The sequence below is a fragment of the Melampsora larici-populina genome (assembly GCF_000204055.1).
Source record: "Melampsora larici-populina 98AG31 unplaced genomic scaffold MELLAscaffold_29, whole genome shotgun sequence".
Taxonomy (NCBI): Eukaryota; Fungi; Basidiomycota; class Pucciniomycetes; order Pucciniales; family Melampsoraceae; genus Melampsora; species Melampsora laricis-populina.
Genome location: NW_006768793.1, coordinates 241,585 through 256,895, shown reverse-complemented (window position 1 = coordinate 256,895; position 15,311 = coordinate 241,585). Strand labels below are relative to the sequence as shown.

At 39.0% G+C, this 15,311-nt stretch overlaps 2 protein-coding genes across 2 annotated transcripts; both read right to left on the bottom strand.

The window, feature by feature from the left end:
- Positions 1–3,634: 3,634 nt before the first annotated feature.
- On the bottom strand, positions 3,635–5,570 carry MELLADRAFT_108357 (uncharacterized protein; the record flags this gene model as incomplete). Its single annotated transcript, XM_007412123.1, has 5 exons — positions 3,635–3,709; positions 3,816–3,982; positions 4,025–4,936; positions 5,121–5,234; positions 5,312–5,570. The coding sequence occupies 5 exons, from the start codon at positions 5,568–5,570 to the stop codon at positions 3,635–3,637; spliced, it is 1,527 nt and encodes a 508-aa protein (XP_007412185.1).
- Positions 5,571–11,433: 5,863 nt separating this feature from the next.
- On the bottom strand, positions 11,434–14,898 carry MELLADRAFT_117038 (uncharacterized protein; the record flags this gene model as incomplete). Its single annotated transcript, XM_007412122.1, has 5 exons — positions 11,434–11,769; positions 11,949–12,137; positions 12,177–13,351; positions 13,418–14,487; positions 14,554–14,898. 5 exons carry the CDS (start codon positions 14,896–14,898, stop codon positions 11,717–11,719), a joined length of 2,832 nt encoding a protein of 943 aa, XP_007412184.1.
- Positions 14,899–15,311: the final 413 nt, after the last annotated feature.

Below are 15,311 nucleotides of genomic sequence, written 5' to 3'. Positions count from 1 at the left end.
CTTGGCCTTATCCGAAATGTCAAAACTAGATGGAATTCCGATCTCAACGCTATGAAGAGAGCTCTGGATCTCAAGGAGGTCATTATCTTGAAATGTTCAAGAGACCAAGATATGACCAAGTTTCAACTCAATTCAGCCGAGTGGGACCTGATTGCCCACCTCACTCGATTCCTTGAACCCTTTGAAAAAGCCACCAACATGCTGTCTCAGTCGACTTACACCAGTCTTGATGCTGTCTTGCCTGTCTATGAGTGGCTTGAGTCTCAACTCGAAAAGGTAAGAAATTTTCAACTTGTGTATTCAATTTTATGATCAAGCTGACAGTGATTACAATCCCCTAATAGGCTTTAATCATGTTAGAAAACCATCCGATCCGGCCAGCCATTGCTCCAATGAAGACCAAGCTGACCGAATACTTTAACGAAGCTGTTCTCAAACCCGTTTATCTTTGTGCTCACCTATTGGACCCTCGCAGCAAGGACCAAGAACTTTCTTCGGTCACTCTCCTGCGAGCTGGAATTATCAATCAAGACGATTGGCGAGACACCTTTTTGAAAGAGGCTCGCCAATTCATTCCAACCACCGAGCAAGATGATGAAGATATCAATTCATTCACCCAAGCTGAAGATGATGGACCTCGATCTTTTATATCAGCTCCTAAGACAAAGCGAACTTTAGATGTAGAACTTCTCTCTTACCTTGCTGAACCTCGAGAGCCAGGCAATCGTGATCCCTTGGAATATTGGAATGAAAATTCCAAGAAATATCCTTTGCTATCCAACATGGCTCGTATCTTCCTCTCGGTTCCAGCCTGCAGCACTCCTTCCGAACGCGCCTTTTCAGCTGGAGGAAGAGTTCTCACTAAACGTCGCCACGGTCTGAAATCAGATACATTTGAAGCGCTTGTATGCCTCAAGACTTGGAACAAGGTGTTCACTACAATTGGTTTATTTTTTTCAATGATTTTCTTTTCTATAACTTTCTATATCTAGAATTGTTTAGTTAACAGTATCTAGCCTACAACTAAGAAACAAAAGTGTCTTTTAAAGTGTCTTTTATACATGATTTTTGAAGAAATTAAGATGAGTTTCGTTGGTTTTCAGCCCTTTTCACCAAAACTTGCCCCCCCTACCAAATGAGCGGGTCGGTCCGGGTTGACCCGGATCCAGCCAAATCCTTGCCGAGACCCGCGTGACCCGGTCCCGGCCCCGGTCCCGGACCGGGTCGGCGCATCAACCGCAGCGCAGCACGCAACACCTGCGTTGCTGGCCCAGGGTTGTGAGGATCATCATACATTGGTCATAGACAAATGGATCATGTTGTGCCTCACTGAAACTATGTGAGGCACAACAAGAAGGAAACAAGCAATTCACTGATTGGATTGCACATGGCATCCCAAATGGATAAATCACCCAATTTTGAGACACAAATGTGATCAAACATGAAAACTAAGTCATTTTGGCAATGCTGAATTCAACACTGAACTCAAGCCAGAGCATATTTTCAAAGTAGTCAGTAAGTCAAAAGATGACAATACAAATTTGATTTTCTACCACATGCACATGGATCATTTCTGGGAACTTAGAGGGGCATAAGTAGGGATATTTGTAAAGACAATTTATCTTAAAAGTGTCATCAATTTATCATCTTTCATCTTTGGCTTATAATGTTTTTTCATTTTTTTGTATCTTCGTGCGCAAGTAAATGAAGTTGTACAAAATCAAAGAAATATTATATTTTGATTAAATGATAGCAAGCAAATGCACTGTACAAAGTCAAATATATGTTATATCTTAATCAAATGATGTGAATGTAATGCAGATAAGATGTTGGGGGTTCAAAAACAAAATATCATAAGATGATGGAGAGTTTTAAACAAAAGTTTGAAATGCTCATTCAGGTTTTGAAATATTAATCTTCAAACATGTCTACAAGCAGCCACTGCTTGCTTATAATTGTGGGACATCTCTTCTGTGATTTGATTTTTCATGTTGTTGGCTTGCATACACTGACCAGAAGCTGGGCAAGACCAGTGTGTGTCATCATCATTGTGGCCCAGCCTGGCTTCTAGATGTTCCTTCAAAGCATATTCTTTGTAAAAGTTGTCCTTGTCAGACTTAACTTGGATGATGTTGTGTAAAACATACACAACAGGCAATTATGATCCCTACTTGAGTCTTATAATGAAAGACAGAATGTATGCTGATAAAGAAGATTGTATCTTCATGATGACAAAGATACACTTGATAACAATTTGGAGCAATGAATGTTAATGATTATAAAGCTCATTGGTGGTCTGTGGAAGACCCAAGTGCCTCCACTGCTTGAGGGGTTATCAAGCAGATCAATGTGGTGTAGGAAGCCTGGTACATTTGCATAGCCAGAATTGGCAATGTAAAAGTAATCTGAACCAAGGATACTAGCAATGTGAAGATGTAAAAGTGGAGTCTAGGAACAACATAACTTACACAACCACAAATGTTTCCTCCTCAAGTGCTTGACAAAGCACTCAAGCATCTGCATAGTGACCTTCCACACACATGTGCACAAAATTAAACAGCATGTTGAGGGAACAGCCAGCTAACACACTTTGGCCTAGATCCCCTTTTCTATCTTGATGAGCAGGATAACAGTTGGCAGGAACAATTCAAGGTATGTGGGTGCCATCAATAGCACCCACACATTTTTTGAAGTAGAGAGTCATTCAGGGCTTGCTTTGTATTTATTTTGGACATATTTAATTCAAATTAGGTTGAACAATGTATACTGATTGATTTGAAATAATGGCATTTAAACATTTGTTAAGATTTTTGCTAACAGTTTGACAGGATTGTTGAATAACCTCCCTATCAAGGCAATTGGAGGCAGAGTTGCCAACAACAAATAAGAAGATCATTACACATTCTTCAGGTGTTATGCTTTGGTTTTGGTCAATAATAAGCCTGCCTTCAAGAGGTCTCATCAAGCCCTTCACAAGCTTGTCCATTCTACACAGTTCTCAAATGTACACATCACTTCCTTCTGTTATTTATTTGGTACATACATTCCCTTACAGTTTTGGAGGTTCAGCAGGAGAGTTTGGGAATTGATCAAGACTGTAGGAAGTCCTTCCTAGCCTAAAATACAAGCTTTAAAAGATTATTTTTCAAAAGGAGGCTGAGGATATTGAAAATGTTGATGCTGAGCTTGAGATGATTGGTGGTGGTTGTCTGTACCACCACCACAAATTGTTTGCTTTTGATCTTTTGTTGCTTGATGGTCATCAAGACAAACACTCTTCACAAGTTTTTTTGTCTCTTTCTTTCATATAGTCAAATTAGGCCTTTTTTAAGAAAAAAAAGGCTTTTGTACATGTACAAAATTTTTAAGAAATTGCACTAAATAAATGTGCTCTAGGATAATTATATTTTTAAAGACAATTGATAATTATCAATAAGTGTAAAAAAAGACAATAAAAATTAAGACTAGTATACATAATTTATGAAGTAAATCATCCAAATTCATTGATCATAACAAGTGAAATAAATCAAGAAAAGGTTCATAAAGATTTCCAAAAAAGTGATTAAAAATGTTTGAGAATTTAAGATTGATATGTACAAGAGTTTTTTTTCTCTTCTTTTCAATCATCTTCATGTCAAAAATCATCATCAGTTCGATTACCACGGTTTTGTGTTTGTGGTGACGGAGTAAAAGCCACAATACAAGAGATCTAAAAAACGATACATAGCAACAATTTGTATCAGTTTTTTTTTGATATATCAAAGGGGCATTTTAGAAATCCAGAAAAAAGTTGTTTTATGAAAAAAGGAGCTTACCAATCCAAGACCCGCACCTAGTCCTAAATTCCAAGTTAAATTTGCCCATTCTACTACAATTAAATAGATTTGAGTGAATGGTAATGCATTTTCATTTTTACACCAAAGTGTAACTACCAAGAAGATTTGATCAAGATTAAGTGAATTATTTTTCATATGAAAAGATTCTACAATGTGAAAGAAATGAAAAGAAAAATTGGATAACTCACCTACTAAGATATGCATAATGATAAAAGATAAAATCACAATCAAAATCAAAACTTGCTGCCAAATAGTATTCACAATATACCTTTTCAAAATCCGATATTTTCTTAAATTTGAGTCTTGTGGTATGCTTCCATTTACATTTGCAGTTGAGTTTTGAGTATCATTGTGTAATTCTAACTTCCACATCTTTTCATCAATTCCAGTCCCTCTTTTAAAACTTGGAAACCAATCTAAAACACTTTCTTTTAAATCAATTTCTTGATGATAAAGTTGATGATCACCACAATGAGAAGATTTTGATTTTCTTGGCATCGAATCTGTTTGTAATTGATTTGCGTGATTTATTTGAGGTTGGGTTGTAGTGGAATGAATAGATTGTATATTTCTATAATTTAATGATTGATTCAAGGTTAAAATTTCAGGTGATCTTCTTATTGAATTAATGGCTAATCTTTTATAAATCTTAAGTTGAAAAAATAATGCTTTAAGAATGATAAATGTAGAGATTAATAAAATGATAGAAACGATTGCAGTGATCGTTATATAAACAAAAGCGATTAATCTCATATTCATTTTAAGTGTTTTACGATAATGTTGCATTAAATGCAGATATTTCAATCCGCTTGATATTTGTTCATCTTTCGTATGTTGATCCACTGTAGCGTCAAGTATAAGATCGTGTGAAGTTTCGAATTGATGCCAAATCTTAGCAACATGATGCATACTTGATAAAGTCCAAACGCACATCAGTCCACTGAGTGATAAAGGGACCAAGTATCCTAAACCAATGATGATATTGAAGATGATAGGAGCTATATAAATCAAACATCGATCTTGTCTTGAACTTGAAAACTTTGACTGATTTTTCTGCAGCTGAAATTTCGAACGTGGTATTGCATAGACTGTCGACCATACTAAAAAACAACAAAGAAACTTGAGTATTGGCTTTGTCAATGATTTTTTTTCATAAACAATTGAACCTTATCACCTCTAGTCCATACTATTGGTTTTGGAAATTTGCACAAAGAGATTTAAAGAAACAAGGCTCATCAGATTAGGTACGAAGTTGAATTGAGCGATAAAAAGTGAAAAACTTACTCATTCCTAGAAATAAAGAATATTTAACAAGCTCTATCGCGACATGAAGTGGTGGAGCCCGAGGTGATTTCTTAGTCGAATTGATTTGACTCATGATCAAACTAATCACGTTAGCTAGATGATAAAAACCGTTACCACATTTAATCAGATAAAAGCTTTCAATTATAATTTTATCAGATAATAATGATTACCTATAGTATATAAGATGGCCCAAACCGGAATCAAAACACAAGTATTAGGATAGATAAATCCACTCGGGTTCTTTCGAATTAACCATCTTTCAGATGTTTCTGAAATTCTTTTGATCACACTTAATGCGTATAAAATACCAGCAAGTGGACTAAGAAAGATACAAGTTACGAAAATCTTTCGTAGATTTGAAGATGGAGTTAATGACAATTCAAGTTGAAGTTGATTATGAAGTTCTTGCCATTGAGAAGTATGATTCATGGTTTGAAGATTCAAATGATTCTAAATGAAGTGATTTGTTAGGGAAGATGAAGATTTTGAAAAAGGAAACAAAACTGGAGAGCCAAATGATGAACTTTGATTAAACATGGATATTTGAAACTGGATGAGTTCCTAAGAAATATGCACCGGTGGAAATATGAGTATGTATGGTTCGTCATCTTAAATGACAACTGTCACGATCATCTGGTCTCAAAGTCAAAGGAGGGTCTGGTTTGCTGCGTGTATCTCACCTCGACCCACGAGATGGTGAGCTTATTGAGCCATCCTCTCATATGCCAAACTCAAGAGACTGTACAGTCGAATTTCAGTCATGTACTTGAAGCTACTTGAAGTCGGTTCCTCTTCATCATGAGCGAAATCATGTAGAAGGAAATAGATATCCATTCAGTAAAGACTGTGACCTGAGATGATCCTTTGGTCGATGAGAGTGATAGTATCTAATGCAGCAGGCGATGTTCAAAAGAAAAGAACGATCTGATGAAATTGTGTGATACGAATTCTTAATGTTGATAAAGAGAAAAAACAACGGGAAAGTGAACATGAAAAAGATTATCTGATAACATGATGAAGGAATAAAAAACATTAGGTAATCTTCATGATGTCATAATCATCATGATCGTCATCAGTATCGTTACCTATCATCAGTCCATCCACGACAAATGTTATGTGAATATTTTTCCACATCCCACTTATGTGGCTTTTTACTGAAGTTACAGTGATGGCTTCTTACAAACTTTTGTTCGCACTCACTGCGCCCGGATGGACATGATCTCTCCAGAATCTCCGCTCCTTGGCAATTGTCCTTGTTATAAAACTTTGATCATGGATCTTGAAAAAATCGTGTGCGCCTAAACTTAACTCGAGCCCCAGCGAGGGACTTACGCCAAATTTGCATGCAGAAAAAGGTCAGGAAGAAGAGTTTGGCTGGGGACGTCCTCACAAGCCTTATGTACCTTTTGTTTACCAAGTAATCCTGCCAGACCCACAATGGACATTGTGCGAGGTGGTCTTGCGCACAATATACGCTATTTTTTTCCCAAGGAAGTTGATTTTGTCTTGTAATAATGTCCCTCAAAGATTGGGTCTCAACAGTCTCAACTACTCATGATCTAGGGCTCAAGAGAAAAGTTACATGTGCTATCTGCCGTTGGGAGCCTACACCATGGGAGGGTTCTGTGCCCAAATTCGGTCGACCGCGGCCTGAGATCGGCCGGGTCGGATTTCAGCCCACGGGCGTGGACATTGGCCGTCCACTGGCGACCTGTAGACCATGAATTGTGCGGGCCATTCTGTGCGGCCATTTGGCCACCCTCGGACCATAGTCATCGCAGACCTGCTTATGACCGGTTGAAGATCGCCGGAAGACCAGTCTTCAACCAATGACTCCCGTCTCCCACCGTGTCGAACTCACTGGGTTAGGTCAAGTTTGATGATACCGGTGACTCGACCTTGCTCCAATCATCATTTTCCTTTCCAAATCTCTTTGTTTGAACTTACATTCCCCTTGCCAATTGACAATCAACGACTTCAGCTCCAACACCTCCGATCAACGTCATCCGACTTCGATACCATGTCCGTCTCTATTTTCAACAACCTCTCGCCAACATCCTACAACAGCACTTCAGTGTTGATTTCAATCATTCTCACAACAGCTTGCATCGGTTAGTCGCTACATCACCTCAATTTCAACGTCAATTATCTTCACCCCGACACTTGTCTCCTTTACCTCCGAGATTCCTGGCTGTTTTATCTTGTTCTCATGTCAAGTAAGTTTTTGTCTTGTTTCTTTGCATTTAATCTTCTGATTTTGATATTGATGATCTTGCTACTTTGATTGTTTTAGTCTATTGATCGATTTTTGAAGATCTTCACCGATCATATAGTTTTTTTTCACACATTGTATGCTTAACATTATACAGTTTCAATCTTATATTCGTTTTTAGGGTTTGTTAGCAATTTGGTATGACTAAACTGCCCGGATGCGAAACATGGAATGAATTCTCATGTAAGTAAGCTCTCTTATTTTGTCTGATTTGATTTTACTGAAGTTGATTCTTGTCTCTATTAATCATTCATGTCTTGTTAGGTGAGTATATAATCTACTGTCTAAGCGATGAAGTCATGATGCGAATGAGGTAGTGTTTTTCTTTGAGATCAATTGTTACATAAAGAAATCAATGTATTAGCTATTTTTAATTGGCTTTTGTAGTGTTTGTAACAGAAATGCAATGTAAATGATTGAACAGGGTAATGATCAAGTGTGGACTTATAAACTACTGAGTTGGCCTGCTGTTGAGAGTAAGGATGATAGCAAAAATATACAACGTCTGAGGGCGCATCTCATATTCTACGCCGTCCCTTGTAGCCGCACCTTGAATAGTGTGCAGCTACCAGGGGCGGCTTTTTTGCGCGCCCCCGAATTCACTGATGGACCGCCTGCGGGTCGTCTTCATACGACCTCATTGCCGCTTTGTGGCTGTCCAACGGCCGTCGCAATAGGCCGCCGGCAAACAGAATAGCCTAGGTCTACCCAAAGGCCGCCCATCCCTCTGCAGGGATGGGCGGCCTTGCAACGGCCGTTCCTGCCGGACCGAAGGCGGTCCAGACCCTCCCGTGGTGTACCTTTGATGAGCTTTTTAGGCAAGAAGGATGTAACTTCCTGGGGGAAGATGGTGTACTGCAAGACTAACACACAATGTTTACTTTGGGTCCGGCAGGAGTCCTTGGTAAACACAAGGTACAGAAGGCTTGCAAGGACGTCCCCAGCCAAGCTCTTGTTCCTGACCTTTGTCTGCATGCAAGTTTGATGTAAGTCCCTTTCTGGGCCTTGGCTTGCAAGCAACAGTGTAGGATTTTGGCAAATTTAAGGTATGCCACACTTTCAAACATGGATCTTGGTTTTGAAAGTTTACAATTCTTCAAGCTCCCAATGGCTATCTATGTAGGAAGTACATGTCCTCACACCTATGATTTTTAACCATTGGGGTTGCCTGGTACCAAAACCTGGGACCACATTCCTTTCCACATAGATTTTCAACTATGTACAGGTGGATCACTTCAACTTATTTTCTCTGAATTAAAATTTGTTTTATCAGAAAACAATCAGGGATTTTTGCCTGTGTTTTGATCTATTGAAAGATTTGGATTGATTGATCAGAAAAATTTAAAAGGGTCATTTAAAGGGAGATGCAGTTTTGCCCTGGTACTGCTCAAGCAATGGAGTGAATACATAAACCACTTGGAGGGGACTGTACATGGACCATGTACAGTCTGGTTTTCAGAAAGGTTGAAAAAATGATCAAAAAAAATTGGTCATGTGGTCCATGTGCACAGTTGATGTTAGGGCTGTGACCCGGCCCCGGGGCGCGACCTGGCCACAAAGAAACCCAATGTCCTTCAAAAATGGTTCAGGGCCAGGCGGGGCGCACCCTGAACTTGAGGCCTAGGGGCCAGGCAGAGTCAGGCTAAGATTTTAGGCACAAAAACCACAAGTTGTACAACTTGGGATGATTGGCATCCCCGGTGGCCGACCTGCCCAAGTGCCCTCAGGGCGCCTTTGTGAGTACAACACGTGAGGTTTTGTGGCCCTGGGGCACGGACTGCAAGCTGTCCAGAGGTTGTTGGGCAGACTCAGCCGGGCGGGGCTGGGTCCGGCTCCGGCGCGCAGCCCTAGTTGATGTAGCCGGAATGTGGGTGCATTCCAACAGGACCCTGGAATGCGCCTACAGAGGGTAGTGATGAAGCCCAATTTCCAGTTTTTGGGCTCTACGCTACACACCACTCATTCTCCCACGCTCACAAGCACTTCAAAAGATGCACATGAAATAGGGCTATCAAATGAGCTTGGTCTGACCCCTGTAGCTTGCCTCACTGCGGCGTAAATTGCAAAGGCACAAAAAATTTTTGGGCCGCCAAGGCCCAATTCCGACCTTTGATTTTGGCTAGTTTTGGGCTTTACACTTGAATATATTGGGAAGTATCGGTGCTATGGGGTTAAAAGTTAGTGCATATGAAAGCTCTGCGTCTTGCGCTACGTTTGCGCTCCTCTAGCAAAAGAGAAGTGTGATTTTGTACCCAAATAATCTGTTACAAAAAGGTTGCAATCTACGTCACTAACCTCCGTAGGTGCATTCCAGGGTCCTATTCCAACAGACATATATTGGAAATATTCTCATACAGTCTACAAATATTGAACTGTAGCTTCATATATTGTTGGATAGAATCTGACTTCAAGGAGTTTTTTGAAAGTCAATTTTATTAAATGGTGTGGTGGTCCAAAGCTGTCTGCTTTGCACTCCTCAATGTGATTTGACCCTTGTTGAATCTTTCTTTTGCCCACACTTTGGGAATGTTTTTGGGACATTCAATGGAACTGTGCCAGTACCATTAACCTCCCAAGACAGTTCATTTTTGGTGCACCTGAGCAGCAAAAAAGTTATGTAAAACTTCATCACCAAAAAAATTGTATTGTTTTGAGATTAACCAAGAGCTCAAAAAGTGGGAGCAAAACATATGCTTTGAACCCAATTTACAAGCAGAACACATAAATACATGCATCAATCACCGCTGGTGGCCTTACCATTGTGCCATCAGCACTTCAGCAGTCATTGCAAGATGCCGTATTGATTGGGTTTGTCAAGGTGGAAATAGCTCTATGGGTGGGCTGTATCAAGGCTGTCACTATACTATACTAGTACATTATACTATGGGTATAGTATAGTTCAACTATACTATACTGAAAACTATACCAGTATACACTGTGAACATCATTCAACTTCCCCAAGTTGGAATAGGAAAATGATTAATAGTACAGTTTGTCATAGAAGGATCCAGTACTCCACACCTGAGCCATAACACGCACACTACATATGTGTAAAAGGCTCAGTGAATAGGTGGTTATCATGTACATACAGTTCTGCTTAGTTATCTCCTCATCAGAATAATTTATTCATATGTAATACATGCTGTAACTTTTTTCAGATTGACAAAAGCATTCAAAAGATTGACTGCATACACTGACTCAACATTTTGGTGTAATCTCATCAATTCAACTGCATGTAACACCCTTTTTGTTACTCAGAAAGAGCTTCAACAATATTGCCTGAGCAGCTACAGAATTATATGTAGTGAATTTTTGGGACAATTTTTGCAAAGTCAAAAAAATTACATGTGGTATAACATGTAATTTATCTATTCTGATGAGCAAAAAACTGAGCAGAACTGTATGTACATGATAGACAACTATTTACTTGGCTTGCTGCACATATGTAGTGTAGGTGTCATGGCTCAGTTGTGCAGTATTGGATCCTTTGATGACAAACTGTACCATTAATCATTTTCCTCTTCTAACTTGGGGAAGTTTAATGATGTTCACAGTGTATATTTCTCAAAAATCCTTATGGATCATCATTTGAGATTACTCTAATTTTTATAACTGAAGAGTATAATCCTTCTTAAACCTACATATATTCATTCTCATACTACGTAAATAAGTCTTTCAGTTTCCTTAAATACTTTTAGTTTTCTTTTGCAAAAATTCTATAAAAAATCTTTCTTCATTCACACTTAAAATCTTACAAGCAAGCCAGCAAACAAAGAACACAAGCAACCCGAAAAAACCTGTTTCAACCCATTTCTTCAACTTCAAGTTCTGCCCAATACCCCAAGTGATTTTGAATAGTGTCTATTTCTCAAAACTCTTGTGAATTGTAATCTGATGTTATTCTACTTTATTTAACTGAACAGTATAAACTTTATTGAACCTACATATATTCATTCTCATACTACGTAAATAAGTCTTTTGGTTTCCTTAAACACTTGTAGATTTTTTTTTGCAAAAATTCTATAAAAAAATCTTCATTCATATTCAAAATCTTACAAGCAAGCAAACAAGTCAAAAAACACAAGCCAGCAAAAAAAGAAGCAAACCAGCAAAAAAAGAAAGTAAACCAAACAAAAAATAAAGCAAACCAAAAAAAAAGGAAAGTAAACCAAGAAAAAAAGTAAAGTAAACCAACCAACCCATAAATTTTTTGAATCATTCATTGTTTTCAAACCCACTTTATTTTTTTAAATATATGTTCAACTACCACCACCACCACCACCATCTCTTTTTCTTTTCTCATCTATACATAAAGTTCTTTAAAGATACCCACAACTTGATTCATAACCCACCACACTTTACACATATATAAATAAATATAAAAAAGAACGACAAAAAAAAACAGGAAAAAGGAGATCCAAACCTCCCAAAAAAAAAAGTAAAAAGTCAAAAAACCAAACCAATTTCCTCAAGATTCTCTAGACCCAATCAAACCCATCTGATTCCCAAACCATCAGGCCACCCACTCTACTTACCCGTCATCCCAAACTCGTCCACCAACCCCTTCCCAACCCCAACCCCAACCCCAGACCTTCTCATAGACCTAACCAATGACAACCCTCCACCATTCTGATACTTCATCATCGAAGCAGGTAAGTTAGGATTCCTTAAACTCTTCAAATCGGTTGAAGAAAACGTAGGTCTGATCTTTGTCTTTTCCATACCTACACACAAATCATTAACTGAAGCAGAAGCTTTCATACCTGAGCCTACCAAAGGTTTCGAAACACTCGGTTCGTTTGATGAAGGATTTGGCAGTTTGGTCATCGAGCTGGGTTTCCCACGTAAGGAACTTAGATCGGTGGAGGAGATCGAAGGTCTCATGATCATTGGTTTTTTACCGTGGTTTGAACTGGTTGAAGAGATCGAAGAACTCGACGAAGGTTTTTTTACCATCATCGGTCGAGTGGGTTCGATTTTAAGATTTCCAATTTCTTTGGTCACCCGATCTGTAGTACTAGTAATTATCGAACTTCTAGGTCTAGAAGGAATCGAAGCTCGAGGTTGTAAGACTTTTCGAGCAGGTGATCGATGGGTCATAGAAGAACTCGAGATCGAACTTCTAGGTTTCAAAACCTTTGGTGAACCTCTAGGTAAGAGCGCATTAGAAGGTTTAGGTTTCATTCGACTAGGAGCATACGAAGAAGAAGAAGAGGAAGGAAGTCCTAATCCGATCCCACTCGTCTTTCCAGGCGGAAGAAGTGAAACTCGTTTTTTTAATGGTAATGCTGGGGGTGGCATCAGACTAGAATCGAACTCTGCTTGGGAAGGAATGATCGTAGATGATGGTCTAGGTCGTTTAGGAACCACTATCGTTGTTACTGTGGCTGGTGCAGAGGTAGGTGGACCGATCTCTGAGTTTCGTCGAGAAACTCCAGTGCCATTGAGTCGGGTACCAAAATCACGCTTTTTCAATTCAGGTGGTGGAATCGAGAGTGACACTCGTTTAGAAACTATCGGTTTAGATAAGACTTGAGGAGTGTTCAGATCAGATGAACGGGTCTTCATAAACTCAAGCAGCACTGGTTTTTTGTTTTCGTCTACTGGCGTACAACTTGGAGTTGTGCTCGCTTTTTTCTTGGGTGACCTACTAGGAGAGGCAGGTATATCTTTCTTTGACTGTTGGACTAAATTCAATCGAGCAAGTGCGCTGCTTGGGGTGGATGGTGGGTGTGCTATGCTTGCCTTTTGTCGAATGGTTCGAGTAGGGGATGTGATAGCTGGTGCACGATCACTGTGTTCATGAGGCATTGAACCGCCACGCGATTCTTGATTGGTAGGTAGTGGTGCAAGGTTGAGAGGAATCATTCGAGACATTTCAAACGTTGTAGAAAAGTCTTGTGAGATTTGCATATTCTCAGGAACAGGCTCATCCCTCCTAGAGAATCAAAGAAAAACATGTCAAAGACATTGAGTAAGTTGAGATTTGGGGAAATTGCCTTACAAAGCTTGATCCATTGAGCTTTCATGAGCCCCATTCATCTTTCGCATAAACTCATTCATATCCACCGATGCTTCTTCTTCAGTTTCCTGAAGAACTTCAAACTGTGAACCCGTCAAAGGTTTTCTAGAAGAAGAAGAGGTACTTCTTTTTCCGAGTAATGAAGATTTATTACCCAAGACTTCCATCATAGCCACATGATTCAAATCAATTGATCTTTCAGTATTTTGTGAACGCTCAAAAGCACCCCACGTCGTATCATCACCTAAAAATCCACCACTTTCATCCATGATGTTCGAAAGGTTTTCAGATCCAAAGAGAGAGCTTGAACATTCTACAATGGAAGTTGATCCATCGCTTTTAGAGAGTCCAGTTCGAGATGGATTGGGAAAGACAGCTGATGGTAAAGATGGCGGAGAAGGTGAAGGAGAAGTTGAAAGACGCGGTAAGATGGGTTCGATATCTAGTTCAGCAGGTTCAGGTATAGTGAAGCGAGGTATATGTGGCCTTCGTATTCCGGTAGTCGAAGATGGTATGTTTTGATGAGTAGGTGATCGATTTGGAGGTTCGGTTCTAGAAGAGTTACGAGAACTAGGTGGAGCGTCTACTTCAAACTCATGAACCACTTCACGAGCTCTAAAGTGACCCTGATCATCTACCAAGTCTGATTCATTACCGACTTGATCATCCACTTGAACCAAAACGCGTGGACTAAAGAATCTAGCACGAGATCCTTTACTTGGACTATTAGGCCTTCGTAAGATAGATTTGATGATCGGAATCGAATCTGGTTCAGGATTAGATGGATCTGAATCAAGTGCAGGGTTATGAGAAAGAGATGATCGAATAGCAGTTGAAGATTTAGATCTTGGGAAAAGAGATGTGGTTGGTTTAGGTGGCGTGTTACGAAGATGTGAAAAATCGGTTGAACGCGTTCGAGTTAAGGTAGTCAGAGGAGAATGAGTACGAGAAGATAAAGGTGACATTGCAGCAATAGCAGCTGGAGTTGATAGGATATTATTGATGATTGGAGGTGGTGAATGAGATGGAGTTCGACATGAATCTGGTATTTTCTAATATCCGATCAAAAGAAAGATATAAGTTTGAAGTTCGAATAGGATTGAAAGGAATAAACTTACAGATTGATAGTCAAACGAAGAGATTGAATGATCCATCAGATTAGGTAAGTTTTGATGATGGTCATGAATAGATTTGATAGAATTCGATCTTCCTCTTGAAGTGGTAGTAGTCGATTTCGATTTAGGATTCAAAGGTAGCGGAGTAGCTGAATTCAAATCGATTAAAGAAGATAATTCAGAAAGATTGATGATAGTAGTATTAGTTTGTTGTTGGTTTAAAAAAGAAGTAGCCGATTGAGCTAATAAATCAGAATAATCATTTAATGAATCTAATTGAAATTGTGATGAAGAGGGTGGATCATGATCATAACTCATCGATTCTTGTTCTTGATTGGAATCCTTCATGACTTGAGCTTAGATTGAGATTTAGTAGAATGTGTGTGGTTGGTTGATAAATGTTGAATTGGATATAGGAAGTATGTAGCTTGCTAATGCTAGTGCTGAGTTGTGAAGTGTGACTGAGAGAAAGAAACAAACCTATTGCCATTGGCTCGATTTGAATGGATTACAAATTAGATTTCTACTCAAACCTTCTCTTGGATTTCTCTCTTTCTCTCTTTCTCTCTTTCTCTGACTCTCATTTTCTCATCTACAAGCTATCATTCATTCATCTTCAATTCAACTCTGCATCTTCTTGCTTTACTCGTGAAGAATTGATTGCACACATCATAGATTCAAATCACATTTAACATTTCAAAGATAATCAAAGTTCTACTTTAGAACTTGATCAAGGAAATGTAAAATTGGGGTTCAAATCT